Source organism: Anomaloglossus baeobatrachus, unplaced genomic scaffold, assembly GCF_048569485.1.
Source record: "Anomaloglossus baeobatrachus isolate aAnoBae1 unplaced genomic scaffold, aAnoBae1.hap1 Scaffold_106, whole genome shotgun sequence".
NCBI lineage: Eukaryota > Metazoa > Chordata > Amphibia > Anura > Aromobatidae > Anomaloglossus > Anomaloglossus baeobatrachus.
In genome coordinates, this window is record NW_027441876.1 from 675,173 (window position 1) to 699,212 (window position 24,040).

A 24,040-nucleotide genomic window follows, 5' to 3' on the forward strand; every position below is an offset into this window, starting at 1 on the left:
CCCAGCCAGCAGCGACGCGTGGAAGCAATGCTGCACTTGGTAATTAAGGTAAATATCGGGTAACCAAGCGCTTGGTTACCCGATATTTACCTTGGTTACCAGCGCACACCGCTTAGAGCTGGCTCCCTGCACTCCTAGCCAGAGTATACATCGGGTTAATAAGCAAACCGCTTTGCTTATTAACCCGATCTGTACTCCAGCTACGTGTGCAGGGAGCCGGCACTGGCAGCGTGAGGGCGGCGGACGCTAGTAACCAAGGTAAATATCGGGTAACCAAGCAAGGAGCTTACCTTGGTTACCTGATATTTACCTTGGTCACCAGCGTCCGCAGAAGCCGGCTCCCTGCACATTCAGTTCGTTGCTCTCTCACTGTCACACACAGCGATGTGTGCTTCACAGCGGGAGAGCAACGATGAAAAAAATAGTCCAGGACATTCAGCAACAACCGGCGACCTCACAACAGAGGCAAGGTTGTTGCTGGATGTCACACACAGCGACATCGCTATCAAGGTCGCTGCTACATCACACAAAATGGTGACTTAGCAGCGACGTCGTCGTCGCTGTCGTGTGTACCATGACCATTACACAAAGACAAAATGGAGTGTAGATTTAACAAAATGGATTCTGCTCTCATTCAAGCAATATACAAATGGATGAATAATGCGTACAACTTGGCTATAACAAAAACAAAAATTCTCCAAATTAAAAATGTGTAAAAAGATGAATAATTTGTAAATGAACCATTATAAAAAGTACACAACCGTAATGACATAAAATGAACTCTTTATCAACAGATATTAAAAGTCTATTAATAAATACTAAAACAGAGATTCTATTCATGACTATGGCTTCACTCCTGTGTGAATTTTCTCATGTGTAATGAGATGTGATTTCAGAGTAAAACATTTCCCACATTCTGAACATGAATATGGCTTCACTCCTGTGTGAATTTTCTCATGTGTACTGAGATGTGATTTCAGAGCAAAACATTTCCCACATTCTGAACATGAATATGGCTTCTCTCCTGTGTGAATTCTCTCATGTTTAACAAGATCTGATTTCTCAGCAAAATATTTCCCACATTCTGAACATGAATATCGCTTCTCTCCTGTGTGAATTCTCTCATGTGTAATGAGATGTGATTTCAGAGCAAAACATTTCCCACATTCTGAACATGAATATGGCTTCACTCCTGTGTGAATTTTCTCATGTGTAGTGACATCTGATTTCTGAGCAAAACATTTCCCACATTCTGAACATGAATATGGCTTCTCTCCTGTGTGAATTCTCTCATGTGTAATGAGATGTGATTTCAGAGCAAAACATTTCCCACATTCTGCACATGAATAAGGCTTCTCTCCTGTGTGAATTCTCTCATGTGTAATGAGATGTGATTTCACAGCAAAACATTTCCCACATTCTGAACATGAATATGGCTTCTCTCCTGTGTGAATTCTCTCATGTTTAACAAGATCTGATTTCAAAGCAAAATATTTCTCACATTCTGAACATGAATATGGCTTCTCTCCTGTGTGAATTCTCTCATGTTTAACAAGATCTGATTTCAAAGCAAAATATTTCTCACATTCTGAACATGAATATGGCTTCTCTCCTGTGTGAATTCTCTCATGTTTAACAAGGTCTGATTTCTGAGCAAAACATTTCCCACATTCTGAACATGAATATGGCTTCTCTCCTGTGTGAATTCTCTCATGTTTAACAAGATATGATTTCTGAGCAAAACATTTCCCACATTCTGAACATGAATATGGCTTCTCTCCTATGTGAATTCTCTCATGTGTAATGAGATTTGATTTCAGAGCAAAACATTTCCCACATTCTGCACATGAATAAGGCTTCTCTCCTGTGTGAATTCTCTCATGTGTAATGAGATTTGATTTCCGAGCAAAACATTTCCCACATTCTGCACATGAATAAGGCTTCTCTCCTGTGTGAATTCTCTCATGTGTAATGAGATTTGATTTCAGAGCAAAACATTTCCCACATTCTTCACATGAATATGGCTTCTCTCCTGTGTGAATTCTCTCATGTGTAATGAGATTTGATTTCTCAGCAAAACATTTCCCACATTCTAAACATGAATATGGCTTCGCTTCTGTGTTACTTTCACTTCCCTTAGCATTCTGTGTGGAACTCCTGGTACCGTCATCTGCCATAAATAAAATTGAAGTTATAAGCTTTTAATAATATAACCTCAAACATACACAGACACACATAAATCCATACAAATTCCAAAGTGTGTAGTGTTCTACTTTAAAAAGGCCTATGCGGCAGAAGACACCCAAAATGACATTTTAAAAACTGCACCCTTTGAAGTGCTTAAAACGACATTCAATAAAACATATCTACAAAAGCATATCCAGTGGCACTCAATAATATATGGATACTTTGGCATTGCATTACTGCTGTAGAAATATTAGAAAAAAGGGACTAATACATAGGTAATGAGAAAAAATGAATAAAACGACAGGCATTGCATTACCGCTTTAGAGATATTTGCAAAGTGAGATTCTTAGTTTATGCACAGGTAAAATATATCTTTGTACCGTGTTAGCCAGTAGAGATAAAAAATTGTTTAAAAGAACTGAAGTCCTCAGTGGTTGATACCTTTTAATGGCTAACTGAAAAGATGGTAATAATAGCAAGCTTTCGAGACTACTCAGCTCTTTTCTTCAGGCTCAATATAACACAAAATCTGAAGAGTCACATATTTATACACAACAGGACAAAGAATGGGGCAGTAAATAAAAAGTTATGTGAAGCAGAACTATCACTATGGCAAGAGGACAAACTGTTGTGGCCATAAATATTTCTGCAGTTCAGTGTGAAAGTTTTAGTGACCTCTGATTGAGGTCTGGTCCAGGGCTGTGATGCCCCCGGATGGTCTGAGGAGCACATCTCTTAATTGATGTAAAAAAACATGAATCCATGAGACATTCATTTCTCCTCTGAATGTTTCAAAGGTCATCATAAGTTTGTACTCCCATAGTCTCCTCTCTCTCTGGGACTTGAGGTTACCTTTCAATACCAGCAATTTCATGTCCATGATGCTGTGGTCTAGGTTACAAAAATGTTTGGCCACAGGTAGATCTATCCTTTTTTCTCTAATAGTGTGGTGGTGAGAATTCATTCTTGTCCTGAGTGGTTGTCCTGTCTCCCCTATATACAGACCCCCAGTTGGAGATTTGGTACATATAATTAAGTACACCACATTGGTTGTGGTGCAACTGAAGGTACCTGGGATCTTGTAGTCCTGATGTGATCTGGGAATCTTTATCTTGTCCGTTGTCAATATAAATGGACAGGTCTTACATTTTTTCTGGTTGCAGGGAAGTGTTCCTGTTTGAGAGGACAGGGAGCTTTTGACAATGAAGCTTCTTAGATTTGGGGGTTGTCTAAAACACAGAAGTGGGGGGGGATCTGGAAAGATAGATTTTAACCGGGCATCCTTTTGCAGTAATGGTTGTAGTTTCCGTGCAGCTCCTCTTAACACCTCCAGATGTGGATTGTAGGTGATTGCAAGCGGGACCCGGTTGTTTTCTTTAGTTTTATAATGTAGGAGATGGTTTCTTGATATTCTGGTGGCTCTTGTAATCTGGTTTTCAATTGTTCTTGGGTGGTAGCCTTGATTTAGAAAGGTCTTTCTGAGGCCCTCAAGGTGATTGTCTCTATCTGTACTGTTGGAACATATCCGATTGTACCCGATAACCTGGCTGTACACTATAGAGTTTGTGTTTTGGATGAAAACTGTCCCATTTCAGGTATGTTGGACGGTCAATTGGCTTCTTGTACAGGGATGTCTCTATTTCATTGTTCCGTAGTTTAATGATGGTGTCCAAGAAGTTGATTTCAGTGCAGGAGTAGTTGAGTGTTAGGTTGATGGTGGGATGAAACGGATTAAAGTGTTCATGGAAGGTCTTCAGCTGCTCCTCAGACTCTGTACAGAAGATTAAAATATCGTCAATGTAACAGTAGTACGCCAGAGGCCTGATAGGACAAGAGGATAAAAAGTCACTCTCAAGCTTGGCCATGAAAAGATTTGCATATTGTGGTGCCATTTTGCTTCCCATTGCAGTCCCAGTCTCCTGTAGATATATGTTATTGTCAAATGCAAAGTAATTATGGGTGAGGATGAATTTTGTAAGCTTCCCTACAGAATCGGTATAAGTTCCTGTATTTTCCAGGAAGACTTTGCAGGCATTCAATCTATCCTGGTGTGGAATATTAAAGTACAAGGATTCCACATCCATGGTGGCAAGGATGGTTCCCTCTGGTAGAGAACCTATTGCTGATAGTTTTTTCAATAGGTCAGTAGTGTCCTGGATGTAGCTGGTTGTATCCCTTACCAAGGGTTTAAGGATACCCTCTACCCATCCAGACACTTGTTCAGTGAGAGTGCCCACACATGAAATGATGGGTCTTCCTGGGTTTCCAGATTTGTGAATTTTGGGAAGCATGTAGAATGTGCCTATTCTTGGACTTACCGGTATCAGTTCATCAGCTGTTGAGGATATGTCAGGCAGACAAGAGACCAAATTGTTAAGTTCCTTGTAATAGTCCTGTGTAGGGTCAGACTCCAATTTTTTATAGTAGCGTGTGTCCATCAGTTGTCTGCTTCATTCATGTAGTCTGATTTGTTCATCATGACTATTGCACCCCTTTTTCTGCAGGTTTAATGATGATTTCTTTGTTGGTTTTCAAAGATTTTATGGACTTTCTCTCCTGGGCACTGATGTTGGATGGTTGCCTCCCGTGTGTGTCTAGGATAGTGGATTCACATGTTGCTATATCTGGATAGTGGATTTTACCAAATGTCTGGAAGTGTCTATATAGTTATCCAAATGAAGGTTGCGTCCTGGTGGAGGTGTCCAATCTGACATTTTCCTGGTTGTCAAGATCAGTCTTCCTTTAGTCTGGGTGGATTCTCAAACATCTGCATCGTTAAAATATTCCCTCAGACGTAGTCTCCTGAAGAAATCTTCCATGTCACTGCAGAGTTCAGTTTTGTCTAGAGCTTTAGTAGGACAAAATGAGAGTCCCCTAGAAAGCACAGCAAATTCCACTTTGTTGGGTTTATAATCCCAGAGATTGATAAAACAGATCCTTTTGTGTCTTGAATGGAGTGGTTGTCCAAGTTGTTAGGTTTTGGCTTTGTTCTCAACCTGTTTGTATTAAGTCCAGAATTGAGGCGCAGTCAATGTAGTTTCTTTTCCTTGTTGTGGATCAGAAGAGTTCGTAGTCTGTAGTAGTATTGTTGTACTTTTTGCTCTGTGCTTTCTGGAAGCGTCTTCCTTTGTGTTTCAAATTCCCTCTGGATTTTACTCTTGATGCTGTAGAAGACATGCAAAAGGTGGTTCCTTAGTCTCTCAGAAGTCCTGTGACAAAGGTTTTGTGCATAATGGGTATTTTATGTATGTAGAATTGGGTTTGTAATCCAGAGTCCTTTGGGGATCAGATTCTCCTTTTTGCATTTGGATAAGAAAAATATGTCACTGTCCAGTTGTGCACGTTTCTTCAGAAGTGTCTTTAGTTCCATCTTTTCAGTTAGCCATTAAAAAGGTATCAACCAATGAGGACTTCAGTTCTTTAAAACAATTTTTTAGTTTATGTATTGACCAATCCATGTGAGCCCGATAACCTTGACAAGCACCTGACCAAGCACTCTGCCCTATAGCCAGGGTGTGTCCACCATCTTATTTAGCCAGAAGGCAGACATGCAGATTTTTAATCACACAGAAACATTTAAGGTTAGGTTCCCAATATAATGAGATCACCTTGTCAAAGTTATTGGGCTCACATGGATTGGCCAATACATAAGCTAAGAATCTCTCTTTGCAAATATCTCTGAAGCAGTAATGCAATACCTATGTCTTTTTACTCATTTTTCACATTAGCAATGTATTTATCCCTTTTTTGTAATATTCCTACAGCAGTAATGCAATGCCAAAGTACACTTTAGATGCGTCACAGAAATGAAAGCAATGTGGAAGGAAAAAAATAAAGATTTTAATTTTTCCCACAAAAGTGTTGCTTTAACCACAAATTTTCATTTTCCCAAGGGTAAGATGAGAAAATGGACCATATAATTCTGTTGTGCAATTTCTCATGTGTACGCTGATACCCCAATATATGCTGTAAAACTATTGCTTGGGTCCACGGCAGGGCTCGGAAGGGAAGGAGCACAATTTGACTTTTGGAGAACAAAATTAGCTGAACTAGAGGATGCCATGTCACGTTTGTAAAGCCCTTGATGTGCCTAAACAGTGGAAACACCCCATAAATTCTCATTTTGAAATCTACACCACTGAAGTAATGTATCTAGGTGTGGAGATCATAGGAGTACCCTTATATAGGGCAAGGGGTCTTTAGAAGACCCCCAGCTATTATGGCGACCCATATGCACCCAATGATAAATGTTGCTGGGGGCGTTGGATATGTGGAACATTGTACCCCATAGGCTGCGAGCTGCAAATGCTGCTGTCGAAAAGTTAACAGCAGTGGGTGAAGCTTACCTCCACTGAATAGACATCATCTGCTGGCAATAATGGAGACTCAGCTTCTGAGCCGCAAGCAATAGGATGTAATAATATGTTACATATCGAAAAGGAGTTAAAAGAAAACCTGGCAGCTACAAAAACATTATTTACCTGCAGATATAGTGGTAATCTGAGTACCTGGCATTCAAATGATATCTATCTGGTTTATTAGAACAGTGTGTGACGCTAGTCACTGCATGGACAAGCCGTGAGGCAGGGTTATCAAACGTTCCGGGGTCAGATACAAAGAGAGCATGCCGTGAACTAAGGGGAAAGACAAAGGCATAGTCAGCTCTGAGGTCAGAATATCAGGAGGATAGCGGATATGGGCAAATGGATTGTCAGAGGAGGTCCAAGGTCTCCGAGCTATAGATCAGAGCACGATAACCAAGTCACACATTCGCAGGGAGCCGCGGTGGCGACGGACTCTGTTCACAGGCAACCTGAAATTAGTTGCTCAGCTTCAGCTGAGTGTTTTACACTGTTTTCCAGTCCTGTGGAGTGGTTTGTGGCTCCTTGAGACTCAGGGGGCTAATTTCTATTCAGCTGTCTTCTCCCTATTTAAGGTTTGAGATATTACTTGTTACTGCAGATGATACCTTCAGTTTATGCTCCTGTGATTCCGGTCTTTGTGGCGATCCTTTGTGGGGTTTGCATCTCCACTCCCGGTGGGGGGGAGAGGGGGTGTTAGATCAGGGTTTTGGACAGGAGTTAGTGTTACGCTGGCAGTCCAGACTTGGATACCATCAAGCCTACCCCTGGAATAAGGGACAGCACAAAGTCCCTAGTCTGAGGGCCTGTTTCGGGGGAGGGTGGGGTGTCTCTTCTCCAGTTACCCCGACACCTCTGTGATACCCTGGCTTTGGGATTAACTACTCAGCTAAGTAACTGATCAATCACTCAGAACAGGGAACCCATGAAGAAACCAAACAACTCCCAGTCTCAGATTGGACAGTTGAGCTGTCGCTCAACAAACTAACAGCTTGGCACGGCCCTGATTCCATAGAGAGGCAAAATTGTCACTCACTGCGCCCAAGACAACGGAGAGATTGTGACACAGTGTCTGCAAGGAGAAAATGCAGTTACATTCTCCCAGCAGCTGCTCACTTTCAGCCTCTCCTACTGTGCTGGTGACTGCAACAGTCACCACTCACTACATAGTGAGTGCATAGTAATCAGCCCTCTTGTTCCTTGGCTGACAGCCTGTGAGCGGTAAGTGTTACTGTTTCCCGCACTGCATCAGTGACTGTATACGAGCGGCAGCAGGGAAAATATAACTTTATTTTCTCTTTGCAGCTGGGAATGTGACTGTTCTCCTTGTTATTTAATGGTGACTCTTCACTGAGGAGGGTTACCTGTGGAAAGGTCTCTACTCCGTTCATCACTCCGCACATCCATTCCTCCTTTTTCCATTGTGTCTGCAGCGTTCTGCATATCTTTTCCCTGAATTTCAAAGCTGTAAAATAAATAATGTAAAAGTCACGGACAGAAGGAAAAGTGATGTGGAAGGTTCTAGATGGACGCTTCTGCTACCAGAGCCGTGTGGCCCCTGAGACCAATCCATGCATGGCCTCTACGCCTCCTATATCCCCCGTGCTGCCCCAGAGTCAGTTCAGCAGGGATAGAAGCAGACGTGGCAGGGTCCACTTAGTGTGGTACATTATGACATTGGGATTTCCTTCATTGTTTTGTCTTCAAAATTTGGACGCCCTAATGCTTATTTTTCTGTCATTTTATAATTGTTTTAGTCAACAATGTTGTATTTTTGAAAGCTTTCTTTTTGAGGTACATTAGTTTTATTCAATTTTTTTTTCTTTAAAGTTGTCCGACATAAGCGCAAACATTTTTTGTAAGCTATTCTGTGCTGTATTGTCATATAAGGCTACATGCGCACGCTGCAGTTTTTTCTGCACACAAACTGCAACCAAAACTGCACCTTATCAGAGTGAGCCTGGAAATGTCCCAAAAACGCTTGTAATGTAGGTGCGTTTTTAGTGCGTTTTTAGTCATTGCGTTTTTTTGAAGGAGAAACGAAATATGATAGGAAAGGATAATAGATAGATAGCTAGAATACATGATAAATAGTAAAAAATAGAAAGAATAGCTAGATGGATAGATAATAAGAACATATAGATTAGATAATAAGAAAGAACAGAAAGAATACATAGAAAGAAATAATAGAATAGCTTGAAAGAGGGATAGCTAGCTTGGTTAGCTGTTTTTTTGTTTTGTTTGGGGGGGGGGGGGGGTAAAAAAAAACAACAACATGGGATCCCCCCATTTTTCAGATACAGTAAAGGAACCGCAGCAGCTGCAACCCTCAGCTCTTTGCTGTACCTTGGCCAGTTATGAAAAATAGAGGGGATCCCACACGTTTTTTTATTATTTGATTAAAAAAAAAAAAAATGACGTGGGATCTCCTCATTTTTCTAATACCAGCCCAGGTGCAGCAGACAACTGGGGGCTGATAATATTAGGGTGGAAAGGGCCATCGTTATTTCGCCCTTTCCAGCCTAACAATAGCAGCTCACAGCCGCCCTAGAAGTGGCATATCCATAAGATGCGCAAATTCTGGCGCTGGACCCGGCTCTTCCCGTTGCCCTGGTGCGGTAGCTATCGGGGTAATAAGGGGTTAATGGCAGACCATAGCTGCCACTAAGCCCTAGGTTAGTGATGTTATGCAGAAAAAACAAAAAGCAGCACCAAATGTGCACTACAGCACTAAACATTCCAAACTGTACTTATTTTAAAAAATTTTGAGATTTTTGGCAAAAAATTGCAATTTCTTGAGCTGCTTCGCCACGTCACGGCAAATCTCATTTGAAGCAGTCCTACACTAAAATATTTTTATAAAATGTGCCATACGGCCTCACATATGAATAGTAGAACTGCTCTCAGCAGCACTCACCCGGTCTATTTCAATCCCGTACCCATGACTGAATCATGGCTGTGGGCGGGACAGGTCCAAGCAAATGCTGCATGAAGTAAATAGCCTGTGGACAAAGCCTGATGACTTAATGTGAACAGTCACCAACCGCCAAAATCTAGACAGATGGAATACATCCCAAATTGGGGTGCAAAGCAAGGTGGAGGTCAACCACCGACCAATTCAATGAAGAAAAAACAAAAAGCAGCACCAAATGTGCACTACAGCACTAAACATTCCAAACTGTACTTATTTTAAAAAATTTTGAGATTTTTGGCAAAAAATTGCAATTTCTTGAGCTGCTTCGCCACGTCACGGCAAATCTCATTTGAAGCAGTCCTACACTAAAATATTTTTATAAAATGTGCCATACGGCCTCACATATGAATAGTAGAACTGCTCTCAGCAGCACTCACCCGGTCTATTTCAATCCCGTACCCATGACTGAATCATGGCTGTGGGCGGGACAGGTCCAAGCAAATGCTGCATGAAGTAAATAGCCTGTGGACAAAGCCTGATGACTTAATGTGAACAGTCACCAACCGCCAAAATCTAGACAGATGGAATACATCCCAAATTGGGATAGTTATTAGTTATTAGTTATATAGTTAGTGATGTTATGCGTCTATGAGACACCCCACATCACATAAAAAAAGCCACCTTCTTTCACCACTTTATTAACCCCCAAAACACCCCTCGAGGTCCAAAGTAATCCACATGAGGTCCCACGAGGCTTCCCGCTCTGCTACATCCCTGTCCTGTCACAGATAGCAGTCATACAGCATGGCTGCCAGCTGTGAGTGTGGACAGAGCCGCAGCGATCAGAATGAACTAGGGTGAATTCCTGACGTCACAGCTACAGCTCCAGCAGTACAGCGGGTGTCGCAGCAATGACATCACAGGTTCACTGCGGTTCAAGCCTGATGTCCTCCAGCTGTCACAGAAAACCAACCGAGTGTCAGCGGTGCCATCACTCAGATGTTTGCTGTCACAGTTTGAGTCCTCCTCTGCTGATAGTACAGCACTGAAGAGAGTCGCTCTATGTAAACACGCCCACCGCGGCTGTGATTGGTTGAAGTTAGACAGCTGTCCCTCAGCATGGGGGCTCGTCTGACTGCAACCAATCAATCACAGACAGGGGGAGGAGTCAAAATGTATGAGGCTAATGAGCGGGTCCGAAAGAAGATGAGAGGCGGGGGAGCAGTGTGACAGCCGTGATCAGTGAGTATGTACTGCTTGTGGAGAAAGAGAGAGAGCGCAAGAAAGACAGAGAAACCAACACAGCCACCGACATGTCAAATTCACTCCAGCATTAATTTTGTCATTCTGGAACTAAGTTGGTGAGCTGCGTTTCTGTTGACAAAACCGCAGGTAAAACGCATGCAAAATGCACCAATTTGATAGCATGCATTTTCCTTGCCTTTTTGATGCCCTCATTGATTTCAATGGGTGACAAATGTTGACAAAAACAAACGCAGTTTATTTGTCAGCGGTTTTTTTTTTTTCAAAAGTTTGTGACAAAAAAAGATGCAGCATATTCATTCTTTCTTGCAAGGTGCACATTACAAATCTGACTTCTCATAGACTTTGCTGGGAAGTCAGAGGTCAGAAAGTTCTGCCAACAAAACTGCACCAAAAAACGCGTCAAAAACACTACAAAAACGCAGCATGCGCATGTAGCCTAAATCACCCCCACATTTTTTTTCTTTTTTAACTTTTTTTCCTCTTGAATTATCCCTTCATTCTCTGCAGACAGTTTATTTACCTTCAGCTCAACCAAACATGAAAACTTCCTATGCCGAACTCACAGTCAGAGCTGGCCCCACCCGGCCTCACTGTCCAACCCCGCCCTCTTCCCACCCTCTGCACACTCATTAGGCTATGTTCACATTTCCGCTATTTAGTATCCGTCACATTCTGCTGCTGATAAACAACGCAATCCGTTTGGCGGATTCCGCTGTTTCCCATAGACTTGTATAAGTGGCGGATTGTGACTGATGCCATTGCGTTGCATCTGCCGCGCGACTGATCAGTCGTGGAACGTCGGGCAGCAGGAACGCAGCATTTAACGTTTTTGTGCAGCGGAATCCTTTTGATTTCACTGCGCATGGTCAAATTTTGTGTTTAATTATTCAAACCAACGTCTCTCTCGGCGGCCGAACGATCAGCTGATCACCCGGCTGCCGGCTACTGTGAGCGATCAGCTGATCACCCGGCAGCCGCCTTCAGTGAGCGATCAACTGATCACCCGCCTTCTGTGAGCGATCAGCTGATCATTCATAATAGCCGGCCGCTGGTTAAACAGTAAAAAAAACAACAAAAAGTTGTGCCACTATCTGCAACGCATCCATTGCATCAGTCACACAACTGATTGTGACGGATGCAAAACAACGCAAGTGTGAACATAGCCTTAGCTGTCAGTATTCAGGCCAGCACTGACCTGTTATCACTCTAGCATTGGAAATAACAGCCCCATATCGGGCTCTGCACTCCCCACACACAATCGGGCTCTGCACCCCCCCACCACACACATCGGGCTCTGCACCCCCCCACCACACACATCGGGCTCTGCACCCCCCCACCACACACATCGGGCTCTGCACCCCCCCACCACACACATCGGGCTCTGCACCCCCCCACACACACACACACACACACACACACATCGGGCTCTGCACCCCCCCTCCACACACACACACACATCGGGCTCTGCACCCCCCACACACACATCGGGCTCTGCACCCACACACACACACACACACATACTCCGGGCTCTGCACCCCACACACACACACACACACACACACACACAGACACACACACACACACCCCCACACACACACACCTGGCTCTGCACCACCCCCACACATATCGGGCTCTGCACCCCCCCAACACACACACATCGGGCTCTGCACCCCCACACACACACACACACACACACACACACACACACACACACACACATCGGGCTCTGCACCCCCCCCCCCACACACCGGGCTCTGCACCACCCCCCCCACACACACCGGGCTCTGCACCACCCCCCAACACACACACACCGGGCTCTTTACCACCCCCCCACACACACACCAGGCTCTGCACCACCCCCCACACACACCGGGCTCTACACCACCCCCACTCATATCGGGCTCCCCCCCACACACACACATTGGGCTCTGCAACCCCCCACACACACACACATAGGGCTCTGCAACCCCCCTACACACATAGGGCTCTGCAACCCCCCTACACACATAGGGCTCTGCAACCCCCCTACACACATAGGGCTCTGCAACCCCCCTACACACATAGGGCTCTGCAACCCCCCTACACACATAGGGCTCTGCAACCCCCCTACACACATAGGGCTCTGCAACCCCCCTACACACATAGGGCTCTGCAACCCCCCTACACATCTGGCTCTGCACTCCCCCTACACATCTGGCTCTGCACCCCTCCCCACACATCGGGCTCTGCACACCCCCCCCACATGGTGCTCTGCATACCCACACCCACCGTGAAGGGAACACATACTTACCTCTCCTCGGTCCCTACCGCTGCTCCTTGTTCGTCCACTGTCTGTGCTCGGGACATATCAGCACAGTAGTGACGTCACCGCTGTCCTGAACTGTCAGAGCAGACAGTGGGACAGTGATGAGAAGCAGCGAGGTGCTGCCTGTCATCTGTGCTTTCAAATGTATTAACATCTGTGATGCCGATACATTTGAACGTGCAATCCTGAGCAGGGGGCCCGGTGCTGGAGGTGACCGCACGGTAGCCACCACCAGGTGCCTTCCCCCCAGCTCACGGGCCCCCAGCAGTGGAAGGGGAGAGGACGGAGTGTGGGGAGGGTGCGGGGGACTGTGTGGGAGGATGCGGAGGAAAGGGGGCGGGGACTCCACGCACTGTACCTGCCCAGCAAGGAGGCTACATGACGTCGACTGTGATGCCCGTCGACAAGGCAGAACATAAGCTCCTGCACTTGTTGTCCTGACATCCACAGGAAGCAGCAAAATCACAGCAGCAGCGGTCACATGACCGCTCTGAGCCGGGGGAGAGGGGCTGACAGCAGGGCAGGTAGGGAGTTACTGTCTACTTACCTGCCCTAATGTAGCCCAATAGTGTAATTACAAAAAAAGGCAAAATAAGCCGGATAACCCCTTTAAGAGGGTGGACAGAGGCGTACAAAGAAATCATCAGCCGACTACTGTGAGCGATCAGCTGATCGCCCGGTGGGTGGCTACTGTGAGCGATCAGCTGATCACCCGGCAGCCGCCTTCTGTGAGCAATCAGCTGATCACCCGGCAGCCGCCTTCTGTGAGCGATCAGCTGATCACCCGGCAGCCGCCTTCTGTGAGCTATCAGCTGATCATTCATAATTGCCGGCCGCTGGATAAACAGTAAAAAAAAAAAAAAGCACTGAACTGTTATCACTCTAGCATTGGAAATAACAGCCCCATATCGGGCTCTGCACGCCCCCCACCACACACATCGGGCTCTGCACCCCCCCCACCACACACATCGGGCTCTGCACCCCCCCCCACCCACACATCGGGCTCTGCACCAACCCACCACACACATCGGACTCTGCACCCCCCCACCACACACATCGGGCTCTGCACCCCCCCCCCCACACACACACACATCGGGCTCTGCACCCCCCCACACTCACATCGGGCTCTTCACCCCCCATACACACATCGGGCTCTGCACCCCCCCCCACACACACACACACACACACACACATCGGGCTCTGCACCCCCCCCCCACACACACACACATTGGGCTCTGCACACCACACACACACACACATCGGGCTCAGCACCCCCACACACACACACACACACACACCAGGCTCTGCACCCCCACACACATCGGGCTCTGCACCCCCACACACACATCGGGCTCTGCACCCCCCCCCAAACACATATCGGGCTCAGCACCCCCCACACACACACACACATCGGGCTCAGCACCCCCCAAACACACACACCACACACACACACACATCGGGCTCAGCACCCCCCCCCCCCACACACACACACACACACACACACACACACACACACACTGGGCTCAGTGTTATGGAGACGGTACCATCATTGTTGAAAGAGATAAGAGCATGCAGTTTCCTGAGCAGGTCTGTGCCTAAAAGATTCACCGGACATGTATTGGATACCACGAGCTGTGAAAGCATACTGTGTGTAGGTTGCAGGCTGAGATTCAAAGGACGTGTCATGGGAGTACTTTGGGTGGTTCCATCAATACCCACACATGGGACAACTTCATCTGTGAGACAATCTGGGTCAGGTAAATCTGCAAACCTAATGACGCTTCTGGCTGCACCGGTATCCACCAAAAAGGGAATGGATTTCCCTTCTACTTCCACCTGTATGGTAGGAGGAGGACCGCTAGCTTGCTTGGGGGTATGATTGTAGAGTAGGTTAAAAGATGGTGGTGGACCCAGCTTGCCAATCTCCTATTGGAGAGGAGGGGGAGGTGGCACATCAGTTGGTGATTGCTGCTGTAGGTCGTTGTGCTGAGAGAATTTCCTACAATGTCTTTTGATATGCCCAGGTTTTTTACATCTATAGCAGATGATGTCAGACTTCTTACGTCCCTGATCCTCTCCAGGTGACTGTGCGAGTAACACATTTGTACGTGGTGTGGACTTTGACACTGCTAGATTCATCTCAACACCTCTTGCTACCTGAAAGAGGGTGTCTTGGTCTTTTACTCTGTAATCAGGGGTTACTAGCTGCAGTTGTTTGCGTATGGGCTCTCGGAGACTAGAGACAAAGGATTGTACCCATGTCTGTGTATGGACCTTCTCTCTTTAAGGCCCCTTTCACACGTCAGTGATTCTGGTACGTTTGTGCTTTTTTTTAAACGTACCAGAATCACTGACATACGCAGACCCATTATAATGAATGGGTCTGCTCACACATCAGTGATTTTTCACTGACCATGTCTCCGTGCGGCGTACCCGCGTGTCCGTGATTGCCGCACGGAGACATGTCCATTTTTTTCTGGCATCACTGATGTTCCATGGACCACGCAGTGGTGTGATCTGTGAAACACGTGCCAGAAAAAAACGTGCTTTTAAAATAAAAATCAATCATTTTTACTCACCCGGCGTCCAGCGATGTCCTCTGCAGCCCGTTCTCCCTGCTGCTTCTGAGCCGGCTCATTATTGTCGCGCATATTCATGATGCACGACACAGCCGACCCGGAAGCAGCTGCTGCGGGGGTCAGCGCCGGCCGGATGCTGCACCGCGGGAGCGATCAGCACCATGGAGAGCGGGAGCGGGCGCAGGTGAGTTGATTACTAAGTGCAATCACGGGCCACGGAGAACGGAGCCCGGATTGCACTTAGACAACCCACGTGTGCCGTGATTCACGGCACACGGAGGGACATGTGCGTGTTTTACACGCCAGTGAAAAACGTCAGTGTTTTTCACTGACGTGTGAAACGGGCCTAAAGGGAAGGTATCGTCAAAAAAAAATAAAATAATAACTGAAAAAAATGTAAGTAATAATGTTTAAATGTTTTGTTTAAATATTATTATTATTTTTTTTTAATTGTGCAAAAAATTTAAAAGTTTGATATTTTCCACTGTTAAACACTAGGGGGAGCAGCTTCTGAAATCCTACTGAATTTCCACTGTATAAAAAGCTCAGATTACAGCCTGCCGTAAAGTGGGCGGAGTCTGCTCTCCTGTGTGGGATGGCACGCCTCCCCCCTCCTAATCTGAGTGTTTACAACAGATAACAGAGAATGACATGTAGGGACACAGTGCACAGCCATTTTCATGGTGACCAGAAATGCCTAAAGTGTCACCAAGGACAGCAGGAGTATCACACAGGATAGGATTAGATACACAGCTCAGCAGACAGTATCACACAGGAGAGAATTAGATACACAGCTCAGCAGACAGTATCACACAGGAGAGGATTAGATACACGGCTCAGCAGACAGCATCACACAGGAGAGGATTAGATACACAGCCCTGCAGATAGTATCACACAGGATAGGATTAGATACACAACCCTGCAGACAGTATCACCGGTACACACACAGGTACTCACATGCAGTGGCGCGCGCGTGCACACACACCAATCACCCCTGATGGGGACCTTGTGCCACACACACACACACACACACACACACACACACACACACACCTTTCACATCATTCCTCCCTGTGACCTCCGGTGGGCGCTCCAGGCAGCTGTGCTGCATGCCATCCTCCCCTGCGTCCGGCCGACATTTCACATATCCGATCGCATACACTCACACATACTCACGATATCGCACATACCTGTACAATCGCGCGCACACACTCACAGCATCCGGAGATATCACATGCCTCCCATGTGATCCTCTCGCAGGTCCTGGAAGCTCACTGCACAGCATCGCAAGCGCCGACACACACTCACAATCACCCCTGATGGGGACCTTGTGACACACACACACACACACACACAACCAGCGGCGGGCAGAGCCGGGTGAGCTGCGGCAGCGGGCAGAGCGGGGACTTGGGAGAACGGAGGGAGGGGGGTGTCATTGGAGACGGTAACAGCGGCGGCAGTAGCTGGGGCAGAGCAGGGGCTGGGGAGAACGGAAGGATGGGATGTCATCGGAGACAGTAACGAGGGGAGGGGAGGGGAGGCGGCCCGTACTCACACATTTCGGCGGGTGACAGGGGTAAAGTGGAGCAAACAGCACACGCTGTGAGCTCCACAATGATGACGCTGGTCTCCTCCCTCTATTGTGTTCTGGACAGCCCAGGGGGTGCGTCCACATCACAGCAGACGCCCACTGTAACGTATGGCAAGGGGTCGGAGCCCGACTATCAGAGTCTATGCACAGGGGCTGCCATAAAGGAAGGAGTTACTGTCGTTACACACAAGGCAAATCCAGCATGGCAGCCCCCAGTGCCTCCAGTAAAATAAGAATTACATAAGAACTAAATAAGCTGTGATTTTCATTTTGTATTAGAAATACTTGATTTCATAATCACTATTTTTAATACAAAAATAAAAAACCGCGATACCTTCCCTTTAACTACCCCCCTGGATCAGGATGAAGTGTCGCAAGTGTTCGGTCTTTTCTGTGTATCCGAAGATGTGAAGCCTACCTCTGACACCTGGCTATCACAGGTCCCTGATATACTCTGGTCACAAGGTCCAGAAGATGTTGGAAGACTGCCAGTCCAACCAGTGGAGGTGAAGCTTAAACCAGGAGCCTTACTCCCCCGCAAGCCACAATACCCACTCTCAATTCAACAGTCTGCTGCTATCTCTCATGAGTTAGAATACTATCTCAAGAATGGAACAATCATACCAACCAAATCTCCCTGCAACACACCCTTGTTTCCAGTAAAAAAGAAAACAAGAAAGGGAGAACCAGCCACCTACAGAATGGTCCAAGACTTGCGAGCAGTTAATGAAGCCACAGTACTGGACACTCCAAGAGTGCCTAACCCACATACTCTGCTGGCATGCATCCCATCTACTGCCTCCTGTTTCACCGTAGTGGATCTAGCTAATGCTTTCTTCAGTGTCCCATTAAGTGCAGATTGTCAACATCTTTTTGCTTTTACCCATGAGGGTCAGCAGTATACATGGACAGTGATGCCCCAAGGGGCCCAGAACAGCCCATCCATGTTCAGCCAAGCAATGACTGATGTATTAGAACCATGGAGGATCACTCACCCCAATGTAGTCCTGTTTCAATATGTCGATGATCTTCTCCTCTGCTGTGATTCCCTGGAGGAAGCCCAAGAAAACTCAATCTCACTACTACAATTCCTTGCACTGAATGGATGTAAAGCTTCCAAAAACAAATTCCAGTTCTGCCAGGAAAAAGTCGTGTTCTTGGGACACTGCATCTCGTATCAAACTAAACATCTGACTGCAGACAGGAAGTCAGCCGTTGAGCAAATACCACTTCCCCAAAATCACACTCAACTGCAATCCTACCTAGGGATGATGTCATATTGTCGACCGTGGATAATGGATGCCTCTCTGATGATGGAGCCTTTATATGAATGCTTTTAGAATCAGCCATTCAGTTTAACAAAGGAGGCTATAGATGCATTCTACAAGCTGAAAAATATATCTTCCTCTCCAGCCCTGGGTTTGCCGGACTATCAAAAACCATTCTGCCTGTTCGTCATGGAGAAAGCAGGACATGCAACGGGGGTTTTGACCCAGTCCCATGGAGGAAGACAGCGGCCCATTGGATACTACTCAGCCAGACTGGATTCTGTCGCCCGAGGAGCACCATCCTGCATGAGAGCTGTGTTTGCAACCCACCTGCTGTTGGACAAGACCTCTGACATCGTTTTAGGTCACCAGTTGAACATCAAGGCTCCGCATGACATTACTGCCATCCTGACACAGACTCAGCCGAAACATCTCTCTTCCGCTCGTCACTTGCGGCTACAGTGCTCCGCGTGCTCTCTACCCGATGGTGGCCAGATGGGCCCATGGGATTACACATCAGTCAAAGATGAAGAGGCACAATCTTGTGAGAGAATACTATCATGCACCTGGATTTTCCATTGCAGCAGCAAACTACACGAAAGGATGTCTGGTCTGCGCCCGATGCAACCCTGGGAAAACGGAGAAGACGCCTCAGAAGTGTACACCCAAGCCTTTGTACCCCTTCCAGCGCATACAGATAGATCACATCCAGATGCCTCACTCAGGAGGATTCGAATACGTCTTGGTGGTGATAGATATCTTTTCCGGATGGCTTGAAGCGTTTCCTGTCACAAACCAATCCGTGAAAACAACGATGAAGAAACTTCTCACGGAGATAGTGTGCAGATATGGACTCCCGGAGACCATAGAAAGTGACTAGGGGCCTGCTTTTACTGCTAACTTGACCAAAGAGATATGGCAGGCCTTGGGTACTGAATTGGCTCTACACACCCCGTATCACTCTCAGAGTAGTGGGAAAGTTGAGAGGTTAAATGGGACACTGAAAGTAAAAATGCTTAAGGCAGCACAGGAGACAGGGAAGCCATGGCATGAGAGTCTTCCCTTTGGATTGTTCAGTGTCAGACACACCCCAACCGGAGCCCACAAGTTGAGCCCCTATGAGATCTTGTTTGGTAGCGCACCCAGATTAGGGTTGTACTTTCCACAACAGCTATCCTTGCAGTACGATACTCTGACTAAGTTTGTTGTTAAGCTGGCTAAACATTTGACTAAAGTACATTCTCGAGTTTTCTCTTCCATTCCAGATCCTCAGGACCTAGAGGGCTCACACCAGATCCAACCAGGTGACTGGGTCCTCATCAGGAAATTCACCAGACGTACCCTTGAGCCCAGATACGACGGGCCATTCTAGGTCCTTCTGACGACTACTACCACTGTCAAAGTTGAAGGAAGACCCACATGGATCCACGCATCTCACTGCAAAAAATGCCGGACCCAGGAGCAGGAGACGGCTGTCTCCCTTCTTCTACCTAAGTCTGCTACATTCCATTTTCTTGGGGGTGGTGACTGGCCAAGGGGCAATATCCAGAGAAAATGGTGTGGTTACTTTCTGGTTTAATGTGTCCGTTCCCTCTGCCTCATATCAGTTTGACTATTGCGACATAGTGACATGCCCTACTCCCACTAACCAATATCTTCTACACCAACGGGGTACACATTACATATGTATAACCACTGCTGAAACCGGATAGGGTTCAAATTGTGAAAAATGGTCCTTTGTCGGGTGGACCACTGGCAATGTAAACTGGGGATACATGCCCACTCAAGCTGTAGAACGCAAAGACAAGTTTGGGAAAACCTTACTGGCTCGCATGACACTGACCAAAGGCAGATTCAGAAGAGAAAGGGACATAAGAGGTGGAGAAGACACAGACATTCACTGTCCAATAGACGGGTGAAAGACCATGTTTTTAAACATCGAGAATCCCTCTGAAGGTGACCAAGGACTGTACGTACTAAGCACATATGGGGACATACCTGTACCTATTGCGACAGGAAAGTTTTGGCTCAAAGATATAGTGAACAAGCCTTCACACCACACCTGGGGTATACAGATAAGGGAACTGATAAGAGGAGCAAGATACATGACAGACATGACCTATGAAGACAAACTTGCTCTGGAAACCGGGTATTCAGACTCAAATCTCTGGTTAGAGTGGTTGAAGTACACCGCAACAAGTAACAACAGGTCAGCATGTATTGTGTGTGCCACAGCTAGGCCTCACTTGGGTACTGTTCCTTTCCCCATAGATCCCAGAACAGATGAAAAAGGTTTTTATTGCATATTGTCTCTTTTCAATAACACCACAGCCCTTTTAAAAAGATGCCGACATGTAGCACATATGTACCCTTCCACCCTTCCTACCAGTGGAACGAACCTGTTGGGCATGGGATCACCCCCTATCCCGGAAATTATGCCTGTTTTGAACGCACTGCCCAGGGACTAGCAATAGGTAAATTGCCACCAAATTTCTGTAACAATACCATAAAAATATACAATGGCCCTTATGATGATTCCCTGTTTACCAATCAACATAGTCAATTACCCGATGTATACTGGCTTTGTGGAGACATGAAAATAAGACTCCGTTTACAAGTACCTTGGACCGGGCAATGTGCCCTAGTAAAAGTACTCATGCCATTCCACATATTTGATTTGCCTGAAGTGAACAAAGCCATTCAGGAACGCCAGCCCCTAAACAGACAGAAAAGGGAATCAGAAATAAAAGGATCCTTTGACCCCCATGTTTATGTCTATTCAATTGGTGTTCCTAGAGGAGTGCCGGATGAATTTAAAGAAAGAAATCAAGTAGCAGCCGGTTTTGAATCAATCATCCCCATAATAACGGTAAACAAAAATGTAGATTGGATAAACTACCTGTATTACAACCAACAACGCTTCGTAAATTACACCAGAGACGCCCTAAAAGGAATTGTTGAACAACTAGGACCCACCTCAGTTATGGCCTTTCAAAATAGGATGGCCCTCGACATGATACTGGCAGAAAAGGGGGGAGTCTGTAAAATGATAGGATCTAACTGCTGTACTTACATACCCAATAATACTGGCCCCGATGGTAGCATAACTAAAGCCCTAAAAGGCCTCACTTATTTGTCCGAGGAACTGGCCAAAAACTCAGGCACACAACAATGGGACACTTGGTTTGGGTGGTGGAGCGGGTGGCAAGATGCGCTTATTAAACTAGGAATAATTCTTATCTGTGTCTTGACAGTGTTGGCCTTGACCATGTGCTGCGTAGCTCCATGCATCAGGAGGATGATATCTAAATCCATGGATGAGACGATGACCATGCATGCCGCTTTTGATGATCTTCCACCACCGCCTGAGGAGTATGAGGCTCTGAGTGCAACCAGCCCCGATGAGTATGAACTGATGAGAGGACCACCACCACCGCCTCCTACTCCTCCCCCTTCACCTCGGATCCTGTATGCCACTGTGGAACATGGCCAAGAGGACACCTAAGGGACAGGAAGTGATTTATTTCTGCCATCCTGTGATTTCTACTTCCCCTTTGATCATTTGCTGAACAAGTCTATTTGTTTTGTCCTTTTGATATACAGCGTGTCTTGCCTAGTCCTAGAATCATGGTATGGTGATTTCAGATCAGGGTCTGTTAGGAGATAGGGGTACGCTGGAGGCTCGGCCCTGACCACCTTTAGGTTTACCGTCGGGATGAGGGATAGTACAGGGTCCCCAGTCATAGGGTTAGCTTAGGAACACCCTGCATAATGTATACTCAAAGACACGCTGGAACATACCGGGACTGATGGATGGACTTTATGAAAAAGATTTTTTGGTTATCTTTCAAAGGGGGGGGATTTTATGGATGGGATTTACTACATATTGAATATAATCAAGAAAATGCTGGACTAATAAAATGGCATTTGATTTAGCTTGATCTATCTAAACACACCCATGTCTGGTAATTTCAGACATGGGACTTTCCACTTTATCATAAGACATACTTTTATTTTAATACATGCTGAGTTAGCTTAATATAAGATTATGAAATGCATACATATATATTACTCGATGTAAGCTGTTTTTGCAAGTTAACCAATAGGAATATAGTAGGCACCTCTGGCCCTCAGCCAAGGGTCTTTGGATATTATCCCCTTCACTTCCTTTAATAAATTCAGACTTCTGCATCGGTCATGACTGGTTGTCTTTGACTTGTGTAGATATAGATATCGCATGCGATAAAGGTCTTTAATTACTAATTTGGAATACAGGTGTCAAAGGGATAGATGCGTATCATATGAATGGCATCAATCTAAATTTAAGGCTTCAACATCAGCACCCCCCAAACACACACACATCGGGCTCAGCACCCCCCTCCCCCACACACACATCCGGCTCAGCACCCCCCTCCCCCACACACACACATCGGGCTCAGCACCCCCCCACATACACACACACACACACACACACTTCGGGCTCAGCACCCCCCCCCCCCAAAACACACATCGGGCTCAGCACCCCCCCCCACACACACACACACACATCGGGCTCAGCACCCCCCCCCCCCCACACACACACACACACACACTTCGGGCTTAGCACCCCCCCCACACACATCGGGCACAGCACCCCCCCCCCAAAACACACATTGGGCTCAGCTCCCCCCCACACACAAACATCGGGCTCAGCACCGCCCCCCCCCCCACACACACACACACACACACCGAGCTCAGCACCCCCCACACACACACAAACATCGGGCTCAGCACCCCCCCCCCCCACACACAGGGCTCAGCACCCCCCCCCCCACACACAGGGCTCAGCACCCCCCCCACACACACACATTGGGCTCAGCACCCCACACACACATTGGGCTCAGCACCCCCCCCACACACACATTGGGCTCAGCACCCCCCCCACACACACACACACACATCGGGCTCAGCACCCCCCACACACACACACACAAACATCGGGCTCAGCACCCCCCCACACACATCGGGCTCAGCACTCCCCCCACACACACACAAACATCGGGCTCAGCACCCCCCCCACACACACATCGGGCTCAGCACCCCCCACACACACAAACATCGGGCTCAGCACCCCCTACACACACACACACACATCGGGCTCAGCACCCCCTACACACACACACACACATCGGGCTCAGCACCCCCCCACACATCGGGCTCTGCATCCCCCCCCCACACACACACACACACATTGGGCTCAGCATCCACCACACACATCGGGCTCTGCATCCCCCCCCCACACACACACACACACACACACACACACACACACACACACACACACACACACATCGGGCTCAGCACCCCCCACACACACACCGGGCTCTGCACCCCCCACACACACACCGGGCTCTGCACCCCCCCCACACACACATCGGGCTCAGCACCCCCCCACACACACACACACATCGGGCTCAGCACCCCCCCACACACACATTGGGCTCAGCACCCCCCCACACACACATTGGGCTCAGCACCCCCCCACACACACATTGGGCTCAGCACCCCCACACACACACATTGGGCTCAG

At 47.0% G+C, this 24,040-nt stretch overlaps 1 protein-coding gene across 3 annotated transcripts in view; it reads right to left on the reverse strand.

The window, feature by feature from the left end:
- LOC142260446 (uncharacterized) overlaps nucleotides 1–8,008 on the reverse strand; it is a 51,225-nt gene extending 43,217 nt beyond the window's left edge. For 2 of the 3 annotated variants that reach the window (XR_012728652.1, XR_012728651.1), the window contains exon 1: nucleotides 7,913–8,008. Coding sequence is in view for 1 of the 3 variants with exons in the window: in XM_075331923.1 (XP_075188038.1) it covers nucleotides 843–2,170; nucleotides 7,913–7,991 (1,407 nt within the window). In the remaining 2 variants the exon portion in view is untranslated. Of the gene's footprint in view, nucleotides 1–280; nucleotides 2,171–7,912 lie in introns of those variants that run through there. The other variant, XM_075331923.1, reaches the window with a different exon arrangement.
- Between the last annotated feature and the right edge of the window lie 16,032 nt (nucleotides 8,009–24,040).